General features: G+C 42.8%; 1 protein-coding gene across 1 annotated transcript in view; it reads left to right on the top strand.

The window, feature by feature from the left end:
* Positions 1-17,427, top strand: part of LOC111959521 (oxysterol-binding protein-related protein 6-like) — a 71,835-nt gene that overhangs the window by 12,016 nt on the left and 42,392 nt on the right. The window contains 7 exon segments of the mRNA XM_023981131.2: positions 11,463-11,585; positions 11,766-11,819; positions 12,390-12,451; positions 12,453-12,501; positions 13,018-13,091; positions 16,376-16,415; positions 16,685-16,857. Coding sequence (XP_023836899.1) covers positions 11,463-11,585; positions 11,766-11,819; positions 12,390-12,451; positions 12,453-12,501; positions 13,018-13,091; positions 16,376-16,415; positions 16,685-16,857 — 575 coding nt within the window.

The raw sequence follows: 17,427 nt of genomic DNA, 5'->3' as shown, positions 1-17,427 counted from the left end.
ATCCGTGTAGGTCTAGAAATCAAATCAAATGTTATAAGTCACATGCGCCGAATACAACCGGTGAGGAAATGGGAGAGGCATTTCCTCACCTGGAAATGCCTCCAGTGAAATGCTTACCTACAAGCCCTTAACCAACAATGCTTTAAGAAGTTTTAATGAAAAAAGATATATAATAAAAGTAACAAAAATAATTAGATCAGCATTAAAATAACAATAGCGGAGGCTATATATATTGTTACATATACTATATACAGCGGGTACCGGTACAGAGTCAATGTGTGGGGGGCACAGGTTAGTCGAGGTAATTGAGGTAATATGTACAGTTGAAGTCAGAAATTTACATACACCTTAGCCAAATACATTTAAACTCAGTTTTTCACAATTCCTGACATTTAATCTTAGTAAAAATTCCCTGTCTTAGGTCAGTTAGGATCACCACTTTATTTTAAGAATGTGAAATGTCAGAATAATAGTAGAGAGAATGATTATCAGCTTTTATTTCTTTCATCACATTCCCAATGGGTCAGAAGTTTACATACACTCAATTAGTATTTGGTTGCATTGCCTTTAAATTGTTTAACTGGGTAAACGTTCAGGTAGCCTTCCACACGCTTCCCACAATAAGTTGGGTGAACTTTGGCACATTCCTCCTGACAGAGCTGGTGTAACTGAGTCAGGTTTGTCGACCTCCTTGCTCGCACACACTTTTTCAGTTCTGCCCACAAATGTTCTATTGGATTGAGGTCAGGGTTTCTGATGCGCACTCCAATACCTTGACTTTGTTGTCCTTAAGCCATTTTGCCACAACTTTGGAAGTATGCTTGGGGTCATTGTCCATTTGGAAGACCCATTTGCGACCAAGCTTTAACTTCCTGACTGATGTCTTGAGATTTTGCTTCAATATATCCACATAATTTTCCTTCCTCATGATGCCATCTATTTTGAAGTGCACCAGTCCCCCCTGCAGCAAAGCACCCCCACAACATGATGCTGCCACCCCCGTGCTTCACGGTTGGAATGGTGTTCTTCGGCTTGCAAGACTCCCCCTTTTTCCTCTAAACATAACGATGTCATTAGGCCAAACTGTTCTATTTTTGTTTCATCAGACCAGAGGACATTTTTCCAAAAAGTACGATCTTTGTCCCATGTGCAGTTGCAAACCGTAGTCTGGCTTTTTTATGGCGGTTTTGGAGCAGTGGCTTCTTCGTTGCTGAACGGCCTTTCAGGTTATGTCGACATAGGACTCGTTTTACTATGGATATAGATACTTTTGTACCTGTTTCCTCCAGCATCTTCACAATGTCCTTGCTGTTATTCTGAGATTGATTTTCACTTTTCGCACCAAAGTACGTTCATCTCTAGGAGACAGAATGCGTCTCCTTCCTGACCGGTACTATTGTTTGTACAGATGAACGTGGTACCTTCAGGCGTTTGGAAATTGCTCTTAAGGATGAACCAGACTTGTGGAGGTCTACAATTATTTTCTGAGGTCTTGGCTGATTTCTTTTGATTTTTGCATTATGTCAATCAGAGGAACTGAGTTTGAAGATAGGCCTTGAAATACATCCACAGGTACACCTCCAATTGACTCAAATTATGTCAATTAGCCTATCAGAAGCTTCTAAAGCCATGACATCATTTTCTGGAATTTTCCAAGCTGTTTAAAGGCACAGTCAACTTAGTTTATGTAAACTTCTGACCCTATGGAATTGTGATACAGTGAATTATAAGTGAAATAATCTGTCTGTAAACAATTGTTGGAAAATGACTTGTGTCATGCATAAAGTAGATGTCCTAACCAACTTGCCAAAACTATAGTTTGTTAACAAGAAATTTGTGGAGTGGTTGAAAAACGAGTTTTAATGACTCCAACCTAAGTGTATTGTAACCTCCGACTTCAACTGTACATGTAGGTAGAGTTAAAGTGGCTATGCATAGATAATAAACAGAGAGAAGCAGCAGCGTAAAAGAAGGGGTCTCGGTAGCCCAGATTTACCCTAAGGTGTCCCTCTGGCTCTCTACCCCACAGTGCTGCTGCGGTGTAGGTCTAGATATTTATAGCCCAGATTTACCCAGATTCACCCTAAGGTGTCCCCAAGGATCGTTTGTTCTATTCCCTGCTCCTAAAGACCTTACCTGTAGTAAAGGTTTGATTCATTGCAGTATTAGAGGTTAATGTAGCGCTAATACACCAGTGTGTTTCAATGTAGCATAGTGTCGTAAATGTAGCCTAATACACCAGTGTGTTTCAATGTACTAGGTGTCGTAGTGTAGCCTAAACACCAGTGTGTTCAATGTAACTAGGTGTCGTAATGCAGCCTAAAACACCAGTGTGTTTCAATGTAGCTAGGTGTGTAATGTAGCCTAATACACCAGTGTGTTTCAATGTAACTAGGTGTCGTAATGCAGCCTAATACACCAGTGTGTTTCAATGTAGCTAGGTGTCGTAATGTAGCCTAAAAACACCAGTGTGTTTCAATGTAGCTAGGTGTCGTAATGCAGCCTAATACACCAGTGTGTTTCAATGTAGCTAGGTGTCGTAATGTAGCCTAAAACACCAGTGTGTTTCAATGTAAACTAGGTGTCGTAATGTAGCCTAATACACCAGTGTGTTTCAATGTAGCTAGGTGTCGTAATGTAGCCTAAAACACCAGTGTGTTTCAATGTATACTGAACAAAAATATAAATGCAACATGCTTCTGTCCTACCAAGCAAAAAGGCAGAAACTGCTCATACCATGGAACTGAGAAATATGTATTTTATTTACCTTGGATTCAGAGTAACTTTATGCAGTTACTGCTAACATGAACCCCCATTTTCTCCAAAACACAATAGAGGCAGGATACTTGTCCACACGATTAAGGATGTATTTAATGTAGCAAAAATTACATTAACTCAAGTGAGCAGTTACTGCCTTTTTTTGGCTTGGTAGGGCTGTATTGCTTTGGCCTAATCATGGCTGTCTGTTTTGAAGTTCTATTAAGGCATTTGTATTAACAGTCTAGATCGTTCTACTACCTGGGTTTGTGATTGAATAGCCATGACATATACACTGTATCCAACCAATGACTGGCTACTGCACTGCTTTAATGCTTTTGATGCATTGGGCTCCCGGGTGGCACAGCGGTCTAAGACACTGCATCTCAGTGCAAGAGGCATCACTACAGTCCCTGGTTTGAATCCAGGCTGTATCACATCCGGCCGTGATTGGGAGTCAGCGTTGTCCGGGTTTGGCCAGGGTAGGTTTTTATTTAACTATGCAAGTCAGTTAAGAACAAATTCTTATGTACAATGATGGCCAAACCCAGGCGACGCTGGGCCACCGCGTTCACGGTAAAACTATGGGACTCCCAATCACGGCCAGATGTGATTCAGCCTGAATACGAACCAGGGTCTGTAGTGACGCCTCTAGCACTGAGATGCAGTGCCTTAGACTGCTGCGTTTATATTTTTGTTCAGTATCATCAGGGAAGTAGTTTTAACTTGCTATTGTTCTTTACTGTCTATTAAACACGATCGTAGAGCTGGAAGCCTTCACACTCAGCTAAATAGGAAAGAGTAGCCAGCAAGGGAGTTCCGGGCTGGGGGGGTCCGGATTGCCCCCCCCCCCCCCCCCGGTGATTTTGTTTTGCAGAACGAGCTCTATTTTGGTTGCCTCTGGAACATTCTAATGCCTTGATTCCATCCGAAATACACAGCTATATTATAGAATACTTTAAAGGCTTTACCTCCCAGTAAAATGAGTTGTAATATTTGGGAGAAAGGCATGACTTTACAATTAAAATGACAGAACATCTATGAATTCAGTGTGTTAGTTGTTTTGGATATCATCTAGGCTTAGACTTATATGATCAGGACTATTTTGTTAGTAAGATAACCTTTTTTAACATGAAACCTGTCTTCTCTTGAGATTCAAGTCATATTTACAGTTTTACTACAAGGTATGAATGGCCACAATGGTGTTTGTTCTTCAAATTATGTATTTTATTGGCTCTGCTGCTGTGGACACTTAGGGTAAGGAAACCAATGTGTCATTTTGTAATTTGGGTGAACTATCACTTTAAAAGTTTTGCCTGTCAATCAATCACTCTGGGTGGGATTGTCAGGGGAGGGGGCAGGATGTTTGTGACTCAGAGTTGTCAATCAATCGCTGTGAGTGGGACTTTAAGGGAAGGCGGTAGATTAGTAATCTAGTCAGAAAAACTAGTCTTTCCGTTTAGTATATTGTAGCAAAGAACGACAAAAAAAACATTGTATTCTGTCAAGTACACATGGATTCCCTAATGAGAAACAAAATATAATTGCAGGAAAATGTTTTTTTTTTATGCAAAAAATTTCAGGGGGGAGGACCCCCCGCCAGGTTGTGCAAACCCACTTTTATACCAAGTACGGCGCCCATGAATAGACTTAAGTATGATGGAAGAATGAAGTAGGTGTTAAACGTGGGCTTTGCTATACAGAAAGCAGGAGTTCACTACTCCATAGTCGAAATTGAAATCAAATCAGTAGACCTATATCAATATCTTTAATAATACTGTAGCGACCCGCACAGACAGCTGTGTGTTATGTGTTAGGCTAGGAGGTGGTTGTGTTGTACTGACCAGTACCCAGTGTTCGCGGGGTCCGACATGCCAATCAACCTGCTATCTGCCAATCACGGGAATGCCTGGAATGTTCTGATGCCGGGCATCCTGGCGGTTGGCGGAGTGGCGTGGAGGGGGGTTGGGCAGGGGGGTGGAGCATTGGAAGTTAAGACCAGGTTTAGCCTTTGTTCTCTCTCTTACGTCTGGCCTTCACAAGAGAAGGTCACGGTTGGCTTGTGGGTTATCTTTCATTTATTTGGCGTGGGCTACGGCCAAACAGTAGCCTGTGTAAAGTTGGGTTAATAAACCGTCAATTCGTAAACTCAATCCTCTGTCTAGACAATTGTTCCTTTATGATCTAGTCAGGTCATTACAATACCATATAAGTATCATTAGCTTTTATAACCTTTAACCTATTTTCTTTTTTCATATTTTGGACCGGAATGAGGCTCTCTATCCGCAACCTATTGTTCCTGTAGTGAAGGTTCAACATCTTCACCGAATGTTTTCATAATTTATCTAATTTATCTGCAGATAATTAACAAGAAGCAGTAGTAGCCTACCAGTATGCAAATTATGGAGCCAAATGAACGGCTCTCTCGCCGATGCGATTCGGTTCCCAAAGTTCACCTAAAAGATCCGTTCAAAAAGAGCCGTTTGTTCGCGAACAAACCATCACCAAGCTACACTGACAAGTCACTTTAGCGGTCACTGGGAATTCTCGACATGTGCTTCGAATCGGAGGAAATTACAAACAAGTTATTTGGTTTACTGTCCCGATGCGATACCATGGACATATAACTACGTTGTATGATTTATGAATGGCAATTATAGGAGATTGACTTTATTCAATCAGTTTGACACCTTTTATAAACTAGTCAAAACTTGCTGTTCGGTCGTCAATCAAACCACATTAAATAGCCTATGCACCCCGACTCCGTGGCTGTATAGTCCTATGAAAATAAATGAATTTGCCAAAAAAAACATTAAGTTGATTTCAACTCATCTTTACCACTTAAATTAGCCTACATGGGACATGTAAATTCACTCACAGGAGACGTTGAAGAAGCATCATGCTCTCCCCTCCTTCGTGAGAAATTAGACTGCAGCCAACCACAGCGTACATAAATAACAAATAACACCGGTACCGAGAGGCGGGACAGACAGAAGACCAGTAGTTTCCCTGTCATTGCTCGCTTTGTGACTGACAGGCGCCTGTCCTATCAATAGATCGCTATAAGATGCATATTGTTCATTCTAGCCGTGGGTGAAGGCTACACATTTCTGATTTAGCGAATTGAAACTTGTAAATAAAAGAAGCCTAGTTAATTTAATGAAATGGAAAAAGTAACCGGCTAAAACCATATAAGTATCCTTAGCTTTTAAAACCTTTAATCTGTTTTATTTAATCATATTTTGGACCAGAATGAGGCTCTCTCTCTCCACTAGCCTACCCATTGTTCCTACAGTGAGGGTTCAGCATCTTCATCGAATATAATTCATCTGCAGATAATCGTCAAAAACAGTAGTAGGCTATACAGACTTTTCTGACTCGCGGATTGAAACGTTGAAGTAAAAAGAAGCCTAGTAGCCGGTTTACAATGAGTCTGTTATTGGCTATTTAGTAGACGGCCGGTGCTTATGGAAAACACTGCTTACTGTGTATTGGGACAACATGGTGGTAGTGTTATTATTGCAGCGCCATCAATCCATCTATCCTCCAGCATTGCGAGGACACAACTTTAGCGATTTATGCATTTAGCCTATACTGCTTCATATTCAAGTGTCCAAACAATTCTAGTTTTTAAAAATGAATATCTTTGGAAGGTGAGATTAACTTTTTGAAATAGAGGGATTGGAATGGCCTACTTCTACCAGGCTGCTATGGTGACTGAACTGGCTGCTATGGTGACTGAACTGGCTGCTATGGTGACTGAACTGGCTGCTATGGTGACTGAACTGGCTGCTATGGTGACTGAACTGGGGCACACCAGAACAGAATAGCTTTCTGCACTGTCCTGGATTAAAAACACATTATGTTCATTTGCTTTCAACGGGTCAGGTTGTTGCACACTTAGGTCATGTCTACTTCACCATCTTTATTACGCTGCTCAATGTTTTTTACACACAAACACAGAGACACACACACACACACAACAGAGACACACACACACACACACACACACACACACACACACACACACACACACACACACACACACACACACACACACACACACACACACACACACACACACACACACACACACACACACAGAGAGACAGACATTTAGAAATAGCCACATGGCCCTTCATGACCTATATTGATCCCTGGATGTTGTGTTTAGTAAAGCCACATGATCTATATTGATCCCTGGTGTTGTGTTTAGTAATAGTCACATGATCTATATTGATCCCTGGGTGTTGTGTTTAGTAATAGTCACATGATCTATATTGATCCCTGGGTGTTGTGTTTAGTAATAGTCACATATGATCTATATTGATCCCGGGTGTTGTGTTTAGTAATAGCCACATGATCTATATTGATCCCTGGTGTGGTTTGTGTTTAGTAATAGCCACATGATCTATTATTGCTCCTGGGGTTGTGTAGTAATACCACATGATCTATATTGATCCCTGGGTGTTGTGTTTAGTAATAGCAATGATCTATATTGATCCTGGGTGTTGTGTTTAGTAATAGCCACATGATCTATATTGATTCCCTGGGTGTTGTGTTTAGTAATAGTCACATGATCTATATGTTGGATCCCTGTGTTGTGTTTTAAGTAATAGTCACATGATCTATATTGATCTCTGGAAGATTCCGTTGTGTTTAGTAATATATATAGCCCTATGATCTATATTGATCCTGGTGCCTGGTGTTGTGTTTAGTAATAGTCACATGATCTATATTGATCCCTGTGGTTGTTTGTGTTTAGTAATAGCCACATGATCTTATATTGATTCCTGGGTGTGTTGTGTTTTAGTAATAGTCACTATGATCTATATGATTGTCCCTGGGTGTTGTGTTTAGTAATAGCCACAAGTGAAATCTATATGATCCCTGGGTGTTGTGTTTAGATAATAGCACATGATCTTATATTGATCCCTGTGGTGTTTGTGTTTAGTAATAGTCACATGATCTATATTGAATCGTGGTGTTGTGTTTAGTATAATACCAGTAACAGATGAATCTATATTGATCCGCTGGGTGTGTCGTTTAGTAATAGTCTGAACAGGGATTGATCCTGAGAGTTGATCAAGTTAAAAATCACTGCAGAAAAGTAGAGTTGTTAGTGAGGGACTACCGGACAGCCTGTCCAACACAATGCACACACACAACACCAGCGCCCTGCAGGGGCAAGCTCTTAATGGCAGACTACTGTTCTGTATCTCAGCTGTAACTTCCACCATGCATGGCCGTAATCCAACCGTCGCCATGGGCTGGTCGGCCTCACTAGGCGTCTTCTATGTCTCTATGAGCATGGGAAATGCTTCTGCTCGGCAGTGTCATAACCTTATCCCCACCCCTGACACTTCCCAACCCCTCGCCTCGCCTCCACTTCCTCGTCCTCCAGGGATGCCCTGAAAGAGTGACGCAAGGAGAGCAGTAGTAGGAGGAACAGCTAGTGGATGCAATTGTCATCACGAGGGTGGGAGATACTCAAAGTGGAGGTTGTATTCTTAAATGGTTAGAGACAAAATAAGCACGATGTTCAACGTAAATATACAGTAGTGTACTGTCTATTATATATGTTGTATCTGGTATAGTATTTATGTTGTATCTGGTAGTATTTATGTTGTTACACTGGTAGTATTATGTATGTAATTTTCACTAGGTAGTTATTTATGTTGTATTTCATGTACTGTAGTATCTTATGTTGTATCTGGTCATATTTATGTTGTATCTGGTTATAGTATTGTATCTTGTATATGTTGTATCTCGGTATTATTTTGTTATGATTGTATCTGGTAGTAATCTATGTTTTATGGTATCTGTAGTATTTTATGTTGTATCTGGTATATTCTATGTTGTATTCTGGTAGTATTTATGGGTGTGTATTGGATATCTGGTAGTATATATGTTGTATCTCTGGTAGTATTTATGTTGTATCTGGTAGTATTTATGTTGTATCTTGGTAGTATTTATGTTGTTTCTGAGACTTGGTCAGTAATTATATATGTTAAGGTATTCCGTAAGAAGTAGGTACTTTATGTTGTGTAATTATTATTCGTAAGGGTTTATCTATATTGTAGTGTGTGTATAGAATAAATTTCAGTTTGATTTACATTACATCAAGCGTCCAATTGGTTAAAACGTTTTGTGTAGATTATTCCTTCAAAGGCGTCCCATGGGGTAAAACGTTTGATTAATTACATCGATTAGCGTTATCCCATGTGAGTTTATAGTATCGTTTGATTTAATTACATCGGTGCTATGCTTCGCCGAATTGTAGATATTCTGATGTTGATAGTATATCTGAGTCAAGTTCTTCCGCGAATGGAGAAATACGGTTATATGGTTGTATCTTTGGTATATGTTATATTTATTAGATTGTTCAATAGCTCGTGTCCCGCTAATGTTTTATAGATACGTGGTTTGATCTTATGGTAGACATTAATAATGTATGTGTCTTAATTGGATCCGGTTAGAACCTGTGATTATTGTATAGTGTATACATCAAGCTGCGTGTGCTATAGTAAAACCTGTCTGATTGAATTTTGATCATCCTAAGTGGGTATAGCCTCTATTATGTTGGTATCTAGAGATACCGTATTTTTTAGTTATAGTATACTCTGCGCTAAGCCAGATTATTTAGTATAGTATCTAACGCTAATTATATCTAATCAAGGCTCCCGCCTCAGAATGTAAATAATGTTATATGTGTAATATCCTGGGATACGCCTCTATCTCTATGTCTGTGATCGTGGGGGTGGAGTGGATCGTATGTTTATCGTGGTAGCTATTTGATTACTCGTTGAGTGATGGCTATGGTTGTATGGTGGGTAGGTTTATTTATGTTGTATCTGGATCTGGTAGTATATATGTTGTCATCTCGGCTAAGCTACCTTTATGTTGTATCTGGTAGTATCTGTGTTAGTATGCTGGTAGTATTTATGTGTGTATCTGTATTTGTTGTATCTGGTAGTATCTTATGTTGTATCTGGATCTGGTAGTATATATGTTGTTATCTGGTAGTATTTTATGTTGTAATCTGGTGTGATTTATGTTGTATCTGTTCGTAGTATAGTTTAGTGTTTATGGTATGTTATCTCGTTATGTTTATGGTTTAGTCGTGAGTGAGTATGCTGTATGTATCTGTGTATTCTCTGGTAGTATTTATGTTGTATCTCGGTACTAGTTAATGTTGTATCTGGTCAGCAGTATTTATGTTGTATCTGGATCTGGTAGTATATATGTTGTATACTGGTAGGTATTTATGTTGTATCTGTAGTATTTATGTTGTATCTGTAGTATTTATGTTGTATCTGGTAGTATTTATGTTGTATCTGGTAGTATTTATGTTGTATCCGGTAGTTTTTATGTTGTATCTGGTAGTATCTATTATTCATACTGTTTAAAGGCAGCAGGATGCAATGCGGTCCCAGTGTTTTCCATAAGCACCCGCCGTCTACTAAATAGCCAATAACAGACTCATTGTAAACCGGCTACTAGGCTTCTTTTTACTTAAACGTTTCAATCCGCGAGTCAGAAAAGTCTGTATAGCCTACTACTGTTTTTGGCAATTGTCTGCAGATGAATTATATTCGATGAAGATGCTGAACCCTCACTGTAGGAACAATGGGTAGGCTAGTGGAGAGAGAGCCTCATTCTGGTCCAAAATATGATTAAATAAAACAGATTAAAGGTTTTAAAAGCTCAGGATACTTATATGGTATTATTAAAGATATTGATGAAGATCTACTGATTTTATCACTGTCGACATTGGAGCAGTCAACTGCTGGTTTAACACCTGCGTTAGTCTTCCATCACTCCATCATCCAGGCTGTATCACAACCGGCCGTGATTGGGAGTCCCAAAGGGCGGCGCACAATTGGCCCAGCGTCGTCCGGGTTTGGCCGGTGTAGTCCGTCATTGTAAATAAGAATTTGTTCTTACCTGACTTGGTTAAATAAATAAAAATACTGGTAGATCTATTCCTGACTTTGTTTCTCAACAGGGAATTCATGTTTACAATATTTTTTTCTTTGGTTTTTGCCACAATAAACTAAATTGAAATTGTAGACTAGTTTTTATGACTAGATTACTCATCTACCACCTTCCCTCAAACATCCATCCACAGTGATTGATTGACAAGTCGGAAACCCTACCAATTCCTTGAGTCACAAACATCTTGCCCCCAGTAGCAGCATAATTTGAAGAACAAACATCATTGTGGCCATTCATATCTTGCAGTAAAACTGTAAATATGACTTGAATCTCAAGAGTAGAGAGGTTTCATGTTAAAGGTTCTCTTATTTACAAAATAGTGTTGGTCACAAAGGCCTAGACGATAACCAAAACAACTAACAACCCACTGAATTCATACATTTTCTGTCATTTTAATTGTAAAGTCATGTCTTTCCACTCAATACCACAACTCCTTTTACCAATCTGGGAGGTAAAGTCGTTAAAGTAATCATTCATTTAGCTGTGTATTTCGGATGGAATCAAGGCATTAGAACGTACCAGAAGCCACCAAAATAGAGCTCGTTCTGCCAACGCCCTGGCTGGCTACTCCATGTACTTGGGGAAACCACTGCGGTCCGAGCCGGGGGCCTTTCTGTACTGTTGCTGTTTTCTCTGCTGTTACCGCCGGACCCGGAGAAGTGAACAGATGASTTCCGACACGGCTCTGTTTTTCTCTCCRTCCCTAGGAGGCAGACAGCTGGGAAATCATCGAGGGGCTGAAAATCGGTCAGAGCAMCGTCCAGAGGCCAGATAAACACGAGGGCTTCATGCTGAAGAARCGAAAATGGCCACTGAAAGGCTGGCACAAGGTAGGGCTTGATGGCCGACTGAGMGAGAACAACACTTGTACTTGTYTTCATCGATTTCCTTGTTGTTTAAACCCTTCAGAAAAGCCATCAACCACACCTTCTTTCAGATAGAGTACATTCATTTCCAGAGACAAGTGCTGTTATTCTCCTACTCAATGTTTGTTCTTGTTTTTCCTACAGCGTTTTTTTGTCCTGGACAATGGGATGCTGAAGTACTCCAAGTCACCAATTGATGTGAGTAACCCTGACTAGTAGCCAATGGAGCAGAGACGGAGCAGGGATGGAGGGCAGCCTCAGTTGGCATCCCTATGGCACAATGGTAACTTAGCAGAAACACCTCCGGGGTCACTCTGCCTATAGTGTTTCTGCTGCCCGTCATTCTGTAGGAAATCTCCAAATGACTGGCGAAACTGCTGCGTCCACACTTATCTGATGTTTCCAAAGGGTCCTTCACTTCCACAGTGTCTCCTGGAAGCAGCCATTGTTCTTGTCAGCCTTGATCTCTTTGAACCAAACTGACAAACTAGCCTCACTGCATGATATTGCGTAATAGTGCAGAATGATGATTCATGGTGGTTACTTTTGAATAAGACTTCAAGTAGACCTATAAGACTTCAAGTAGACCTATAAGACTTCAAGTAGGCCGCAAGGTCAAGTAGGCCTATAAGAGCAAAGTAGTCCTAACAGAGTCAATTAGCCTTTCGATCACGATCCTATATCTTTCTTTCTTCACCTTGAGATTCCATTTATACATCAACAATGAGATACCATACATGAACTTATGTTAACTCTCTTTTCTCTAAGATTCAGAAAGGCAAGCTGCATGGCTGCATTGATGTGGGTCTCTCTGTCATGTCCATCAGAAGAGAGCCGCCGCATTGACTTGGACACAGAGGAGCATCTCTACCACCTCAAGGTTAGCATTGACTTGGACACAGAGGAGCATCTCTACCACCTCAAGGTTAGCATTGACTGGACACGAGAAACATATCTACCACCTCAAGGTTAGCATTGACTTGGACACAGAGAGCGTCTCTACCACCTCAAGGTTAGCATTGACTTGGACACAGAGGAGCGTCTCTACCACCTCAAGGTTAGCATTGACTTGGACACAGAGGAGCATCTCTACCACCTCAAGGTTAGCACTTGACTTGGACACAGAGGAGCGTCTCTACCACCTCAAGGTTAGCATTGACTTGGACACAGAGAAACATATCTACCACCACAAGGTTAGCATTGACTTGGACACAGAGGAGCGTCTCTACCACCTCAAGGTTAGCTTGAAAGAGTGACAGAGATTCACAGGATGGATGATAGAAAGTCTAGCCCTTGTCTGAGGGCTTTGGACGATTACAATTTTCTTATGAACAATAGCCTACTGTGGCATCTCACTCCTCTTCTTTTCCTCTCCCCTTTCCTCTCCTCTTTACAGATCAAGTCTCCAGACATCTTTGACTGCTGGGTGGTCAAGCTGCGCCACCACCGTCTCTACCGGCAGAATGAGATGTCCGCTCCCCCGAGACGCCACCATAAGGACGTTTCCCCCCCTGCCAGCACAGAGTCCCCATCCCTCACCCTCACCCACACCCAGCCCCCTCCCCGCTGCAGGACAACATGAAGTAAAGGTGGGCTACTCTTCCCTGGCGGTTTAGCTCCACTTCTCTGGTGGGTTTAGCTCCACTTCACTGGTGGGTTAGTTCCACTTCACTGGTGGGTTAGCTCTCTTCCCTGGTGGGTTAGCTCCTCTTCCCTGGTGGGTTAGCTCCTCTTCCCTGGCGGTTAGCTCCTCTTCCTGGTGGGTTAGCTCCACTTCCCTGGGGGTTAGCTCCTCTTCCCTGGTGGGTTAGCTCCTCTGCCCTGGTGGGTAGCTCCACTTCCCTGGTGGGTTAGCTTCCTCTTCCCTGGTGGGTTAGCTCCTCTTCCCTGGCGGTTAGCTCCTCTTCCCTGGTGGGTAGCTCCACTTCCCTGGTGTTAGCTCCTCTTCCCTGGTGGGTTAGCTCACCTCTTCCCTGGTGGGTTAGCTCCACTTCCCTGGTGTTAGCTCCTCTTCCCTGGTGGGTTAGCTCCTCTTCCCTGGTGGGTTAGCTCCTCTTCCTGGCGGTTAGCTCCTCTTCCTGGCGGTTAGCTCCACTTCCCTGGTGGGGTAGCTCCACTTCCCTGGTGGGTTAGCTCCTCTTCCTGGTGGGTTAGCTCCTCTTCCCTGGTGGGTTAGCTCCACTTCGCTGGTGGGTTAGTCCCTTCCCTGGCGGTTAGCTCCACTTCTCTGGTGGGTTCGCTCCCACTCTCTGTGGGTTAGCTCCACTTCACTGGTGTTAGCTCCACTTCCCTGGCAGTTAGCTCCACTTCCTGGTGGGTTAGCTCCACTTCCCTGGTGGGTTAGCTCCTCTTCCCTGGCGGTTAGCTCCACTTCTCTGGTGGGTTAGCTCCACTTCTCTGGTGGGTTAGCCCACTTCCCTGGCGGTTAGCTCCACTTCCCTGGCGGTTAGTTCCTCTTCCTGGCAGTTAGCTCCATTTCCCTGTCGGTTTGCGCTACTTCCTGTGGGTCAGACAGAAAAGAGCTCAGCTTACCACAACAGAGAACAACTGTTCCGAGCTAACTGACAGGGAAAAGGAGCTAACTGACAGGAAAGCTAAATATCCTGGCCGTTAGCGCCACTTCTCTGACGGTTGCACCTATTTCACTGTCAGTTAGCTTCACTTTCCTGTCAGTTAGCTCCTCTTTCCTTGTCAGTTAGCTCCTCTTCCTTGTAGTTAGCTCCTCTTCCTTGTCAGTTAGCTCCTCTTCCTTGTCAGTTAGCTTCACTTTCCTGTCAGTTAGCTTCACTTTCCTGTCAGTTAGCTCCTCTTTCCTTGTCAGTTAGCTTCACTTTCCTGTCAGTTAGCTCCTCTTCCTTGTCAGTTAGCTTCACTTTCCTGTCAGTTAGCTCCTCTTCCTTGTCAGTTAGCTTCCTCTTCCTTGTCAGTTAACTCCTCTTCCTTGTCAGTTAGCCCTCTTCTTGTCAGTTAACTCCTCTTCCTTGTCAGTTAGCTCCTCTTCCTTGTCAGTTTAACTCCTCTTCCTTGTCAGTTAGCTCCTCTTCCTTGTCAGTTAGCTTCACTTTCCTGTCAGTTAGCTCCTCTTCCTTGTCAGTTAGCTCCTCTTCCTTGTCAGTTAGCCCCTCTTTCCTTGTCAGTTAGCTTCACTTCCTGTCAGTTAGCTCCTCTTCCTTGTCAGTTAGCTCCTCTTCCTTGTCAGTTAGCTCGGCACAGTTGTTCTCTGTTGTGGTAAGCTGAGCTGTGTTTCTGTCTGACCCACATACAAGCTATTAATGTTTCAGTATTACAGACACGCAACATTTCATTTGTGACTGGTTCTATTACTAACAGCCCTGTTCAGTTACTGAGCTAATTATAAACTAATGAATCTGAATCAGATATGGCCTTAATGCCGTAATGCTGTGGGTAATTACAGTGGATAATGTTGTGTGTAATTACAGAGGGTAATGATGTGGGTAATAAAGTGGGTAATGATGTGAGTAATTACAGTGTGTAATGATGTGGTGTAATTATAGTGGGTAATGATGTGAGTAATTACAGTGTGTAATGCTGTGTGTAATTAAAGTGGGTAATGATGTGAGTAATTACAGTGTGTAATGATGTGTGTAATTAAAGTGGGTAATGATGTTGACGTAATTACAGTGTGTAATGATGTGTGTAATTATAGTGGGTAATGATGTGGGTAATTAAAGTGGTAATGATGTGAGTAATTACAGTGTGTAATGATGTGTGTAAATATAAGTGGGTAATGATGTGAGTAATTACAGTGTGTAATGATGTGTGTTAATTATAGTGGGTAATGATGTGGGTAATTAAAGTGGGTAATGATGTGAGTAATTACAGTGTGTAATGATGTGTGTATTATAGTGGGTAATGATGTGAGTAATTACAGTGTGTAATGCTGTGTGTAATTATAGTGGGTAATGATGTGGGTAATTAAAGTGGGTAATTGATGTGAGTATATTACGTGTTGTAATGATGTGTGTAATTATAGTGGGTAATGATGTGGGTAAATTAAAGTGGGTAATGATGTGAGTAATTACAGTGTGTAGATATGGTGTAATTATAGTGTAATGATGTGCAGTATTACTGTGTAATGATGTGTGTAATTATAGTGGGTACATGATGTGTGTAATTACAGTGTGTTATGCTGTGTTGTAATAAGTGTGTAATGATGTGTTGTAATTATCTAGTGGGTAATTGCAGTATCACTGTGGTTAATGTGTTTAAGGCAAACACACTGTGCCCCAGGGAGAGAAGCCATTAGGAATCAAACAGCCTGTATTCAGAGCAGCTGGGTCTGGGACTGGGTCTGTGTCTGGTCTGGGCCTGGTCTGGATCTGGCTTGGTCTGGTCTGGGTCTGGGCCTGCATGGATCTGGGTCTTGGCCTGGTCTGGGCCTGGATCTGCACGGATCTGGGTCTCGGCCTGGTCTGGGCCTGCATGGGTCTTGGCCTGGTCTGGGTCTGGGCCTGCATGGATCTGGTCTTGGCCTGGTCAGGGCCTGGACCTGCATGGATCTGGGTCTCGGCCTGGTCTGGGCTGGTCTGTGTCTGGGCCTGCATGGCCTCCTACTGATCAACACTCTCACAGGGCCTGAGACTGAGTCAGTAAACATCTGCTGCTTTGAAGTGATGGTGAAACAGAAGGATATCTTTGGTGGTTTGACATTTAGAGTTGTAGACACATACTATGTCTTCCTTTTCTTTCAGCTATTTATACAGATTTCTCTTAAAGGCATGGAATTATCTTAGACTTGAAAGCCTGAAACGTAATGTTTTTTTTCACATCTTGGTGTGTGTTATTCAGGTTTTGTAGACTGAGGTGTGTTAACTAACCAACCCTTTGTCTCTCTCCATGTTCCTCCAGCAGGACCAAGCCCACCAGCCTTCCACCATGGCAAGTCCCCCACGGCCCCCAGTAGCAGCACCAGCCTCCCACCATGGCAGCCCCCACGGCCCCAGTAGCAGCACCAGCCTCCACCATGGCAGTCCCCCCCAGCCCCCAGTAGCAGCACCAGCCTCCCACCATGGCAGTGCCCCAGCCCCCAGTAGCAGCACCAGCCTCCCACCATGGCAGTCCCCCCCAGCCCCAGTAGCAGCACCAGTCTTCCACCATGGCAGTCCCCCAGGCCCCACAGTACCAGGAGCAGCCTGCCTGCCTCCTACAGTAACGGGCAGAGCAAGGTGGCCGCATGGCTCCAGGAGTCAGAGGAGATGGACCAAGTGTACAGAGGGTAAGTTTCTTTCTCTCTTCCTTCCTCTCTTCCTCCCTTTTCCCTTCCCTTTCTTCCTTCTCTTCCTTTCTTTCTTCCTCCCTCTCTTACCTCCTTCTCTTTACTCTCTTCCTCTCTTCCTCCTCTCTTACTCTATTCCTCCCTCTCTTACTCTCTTCTCCCTCTCTTTCTCCCCCTCTCCTCCCTCTCTTTCTCCCTCTCTTTCCTCCCTCTCCTTCCTCCCTCTCTTCCTCTCTCTTCCTTCCTTCTCTTCCTCCCTCTCTTCCTCCCTCTCTTCCTCTCTTCCTCCTTTTCTCTTTCCTCCCTTCCCTTCTTCCCTTTCTTCCTCCCTCTCTTCCTCCTCTTCCTTCCTCCTCCCTTCCCTCTCCTCCCTCTCTTCCTCTCTTCCTTCCGTCCTTCCTTCCTCCCTCTCTTCCTTCCTCTTTCCTCCCTCTCTTCTCTCTTCCTCTCTTCCTCCATCTCTTCCTTCCTTCCTCCCTCGCTTCCTTCCTCCCTTTCTTCCTCTCTTTCTCTCTTCCTTGCTCCAACATTCAATGCTTTAGAAAATCCATCTGGATGATGACAAGGATC

The sequence above is a fragment of the Salvelinus sp. IW2-2015 genome, linkage group LG36 (genome assembly GCF_002910315.2).
Source record: "Salvelinus sp. IW2-2015 linkage group LG36, ASM291031v2, whole genome shotgun sequence".
NCBI lineage: Eukaryota > Metazoa > Chordata > Actinopteri > Salmoniformes > Salmonidae > Salvelinus > Salvelinus sp. IW2-2015.
This window is presented reverse-complemented; position numbering and strand designations above follow the sequence as displayed.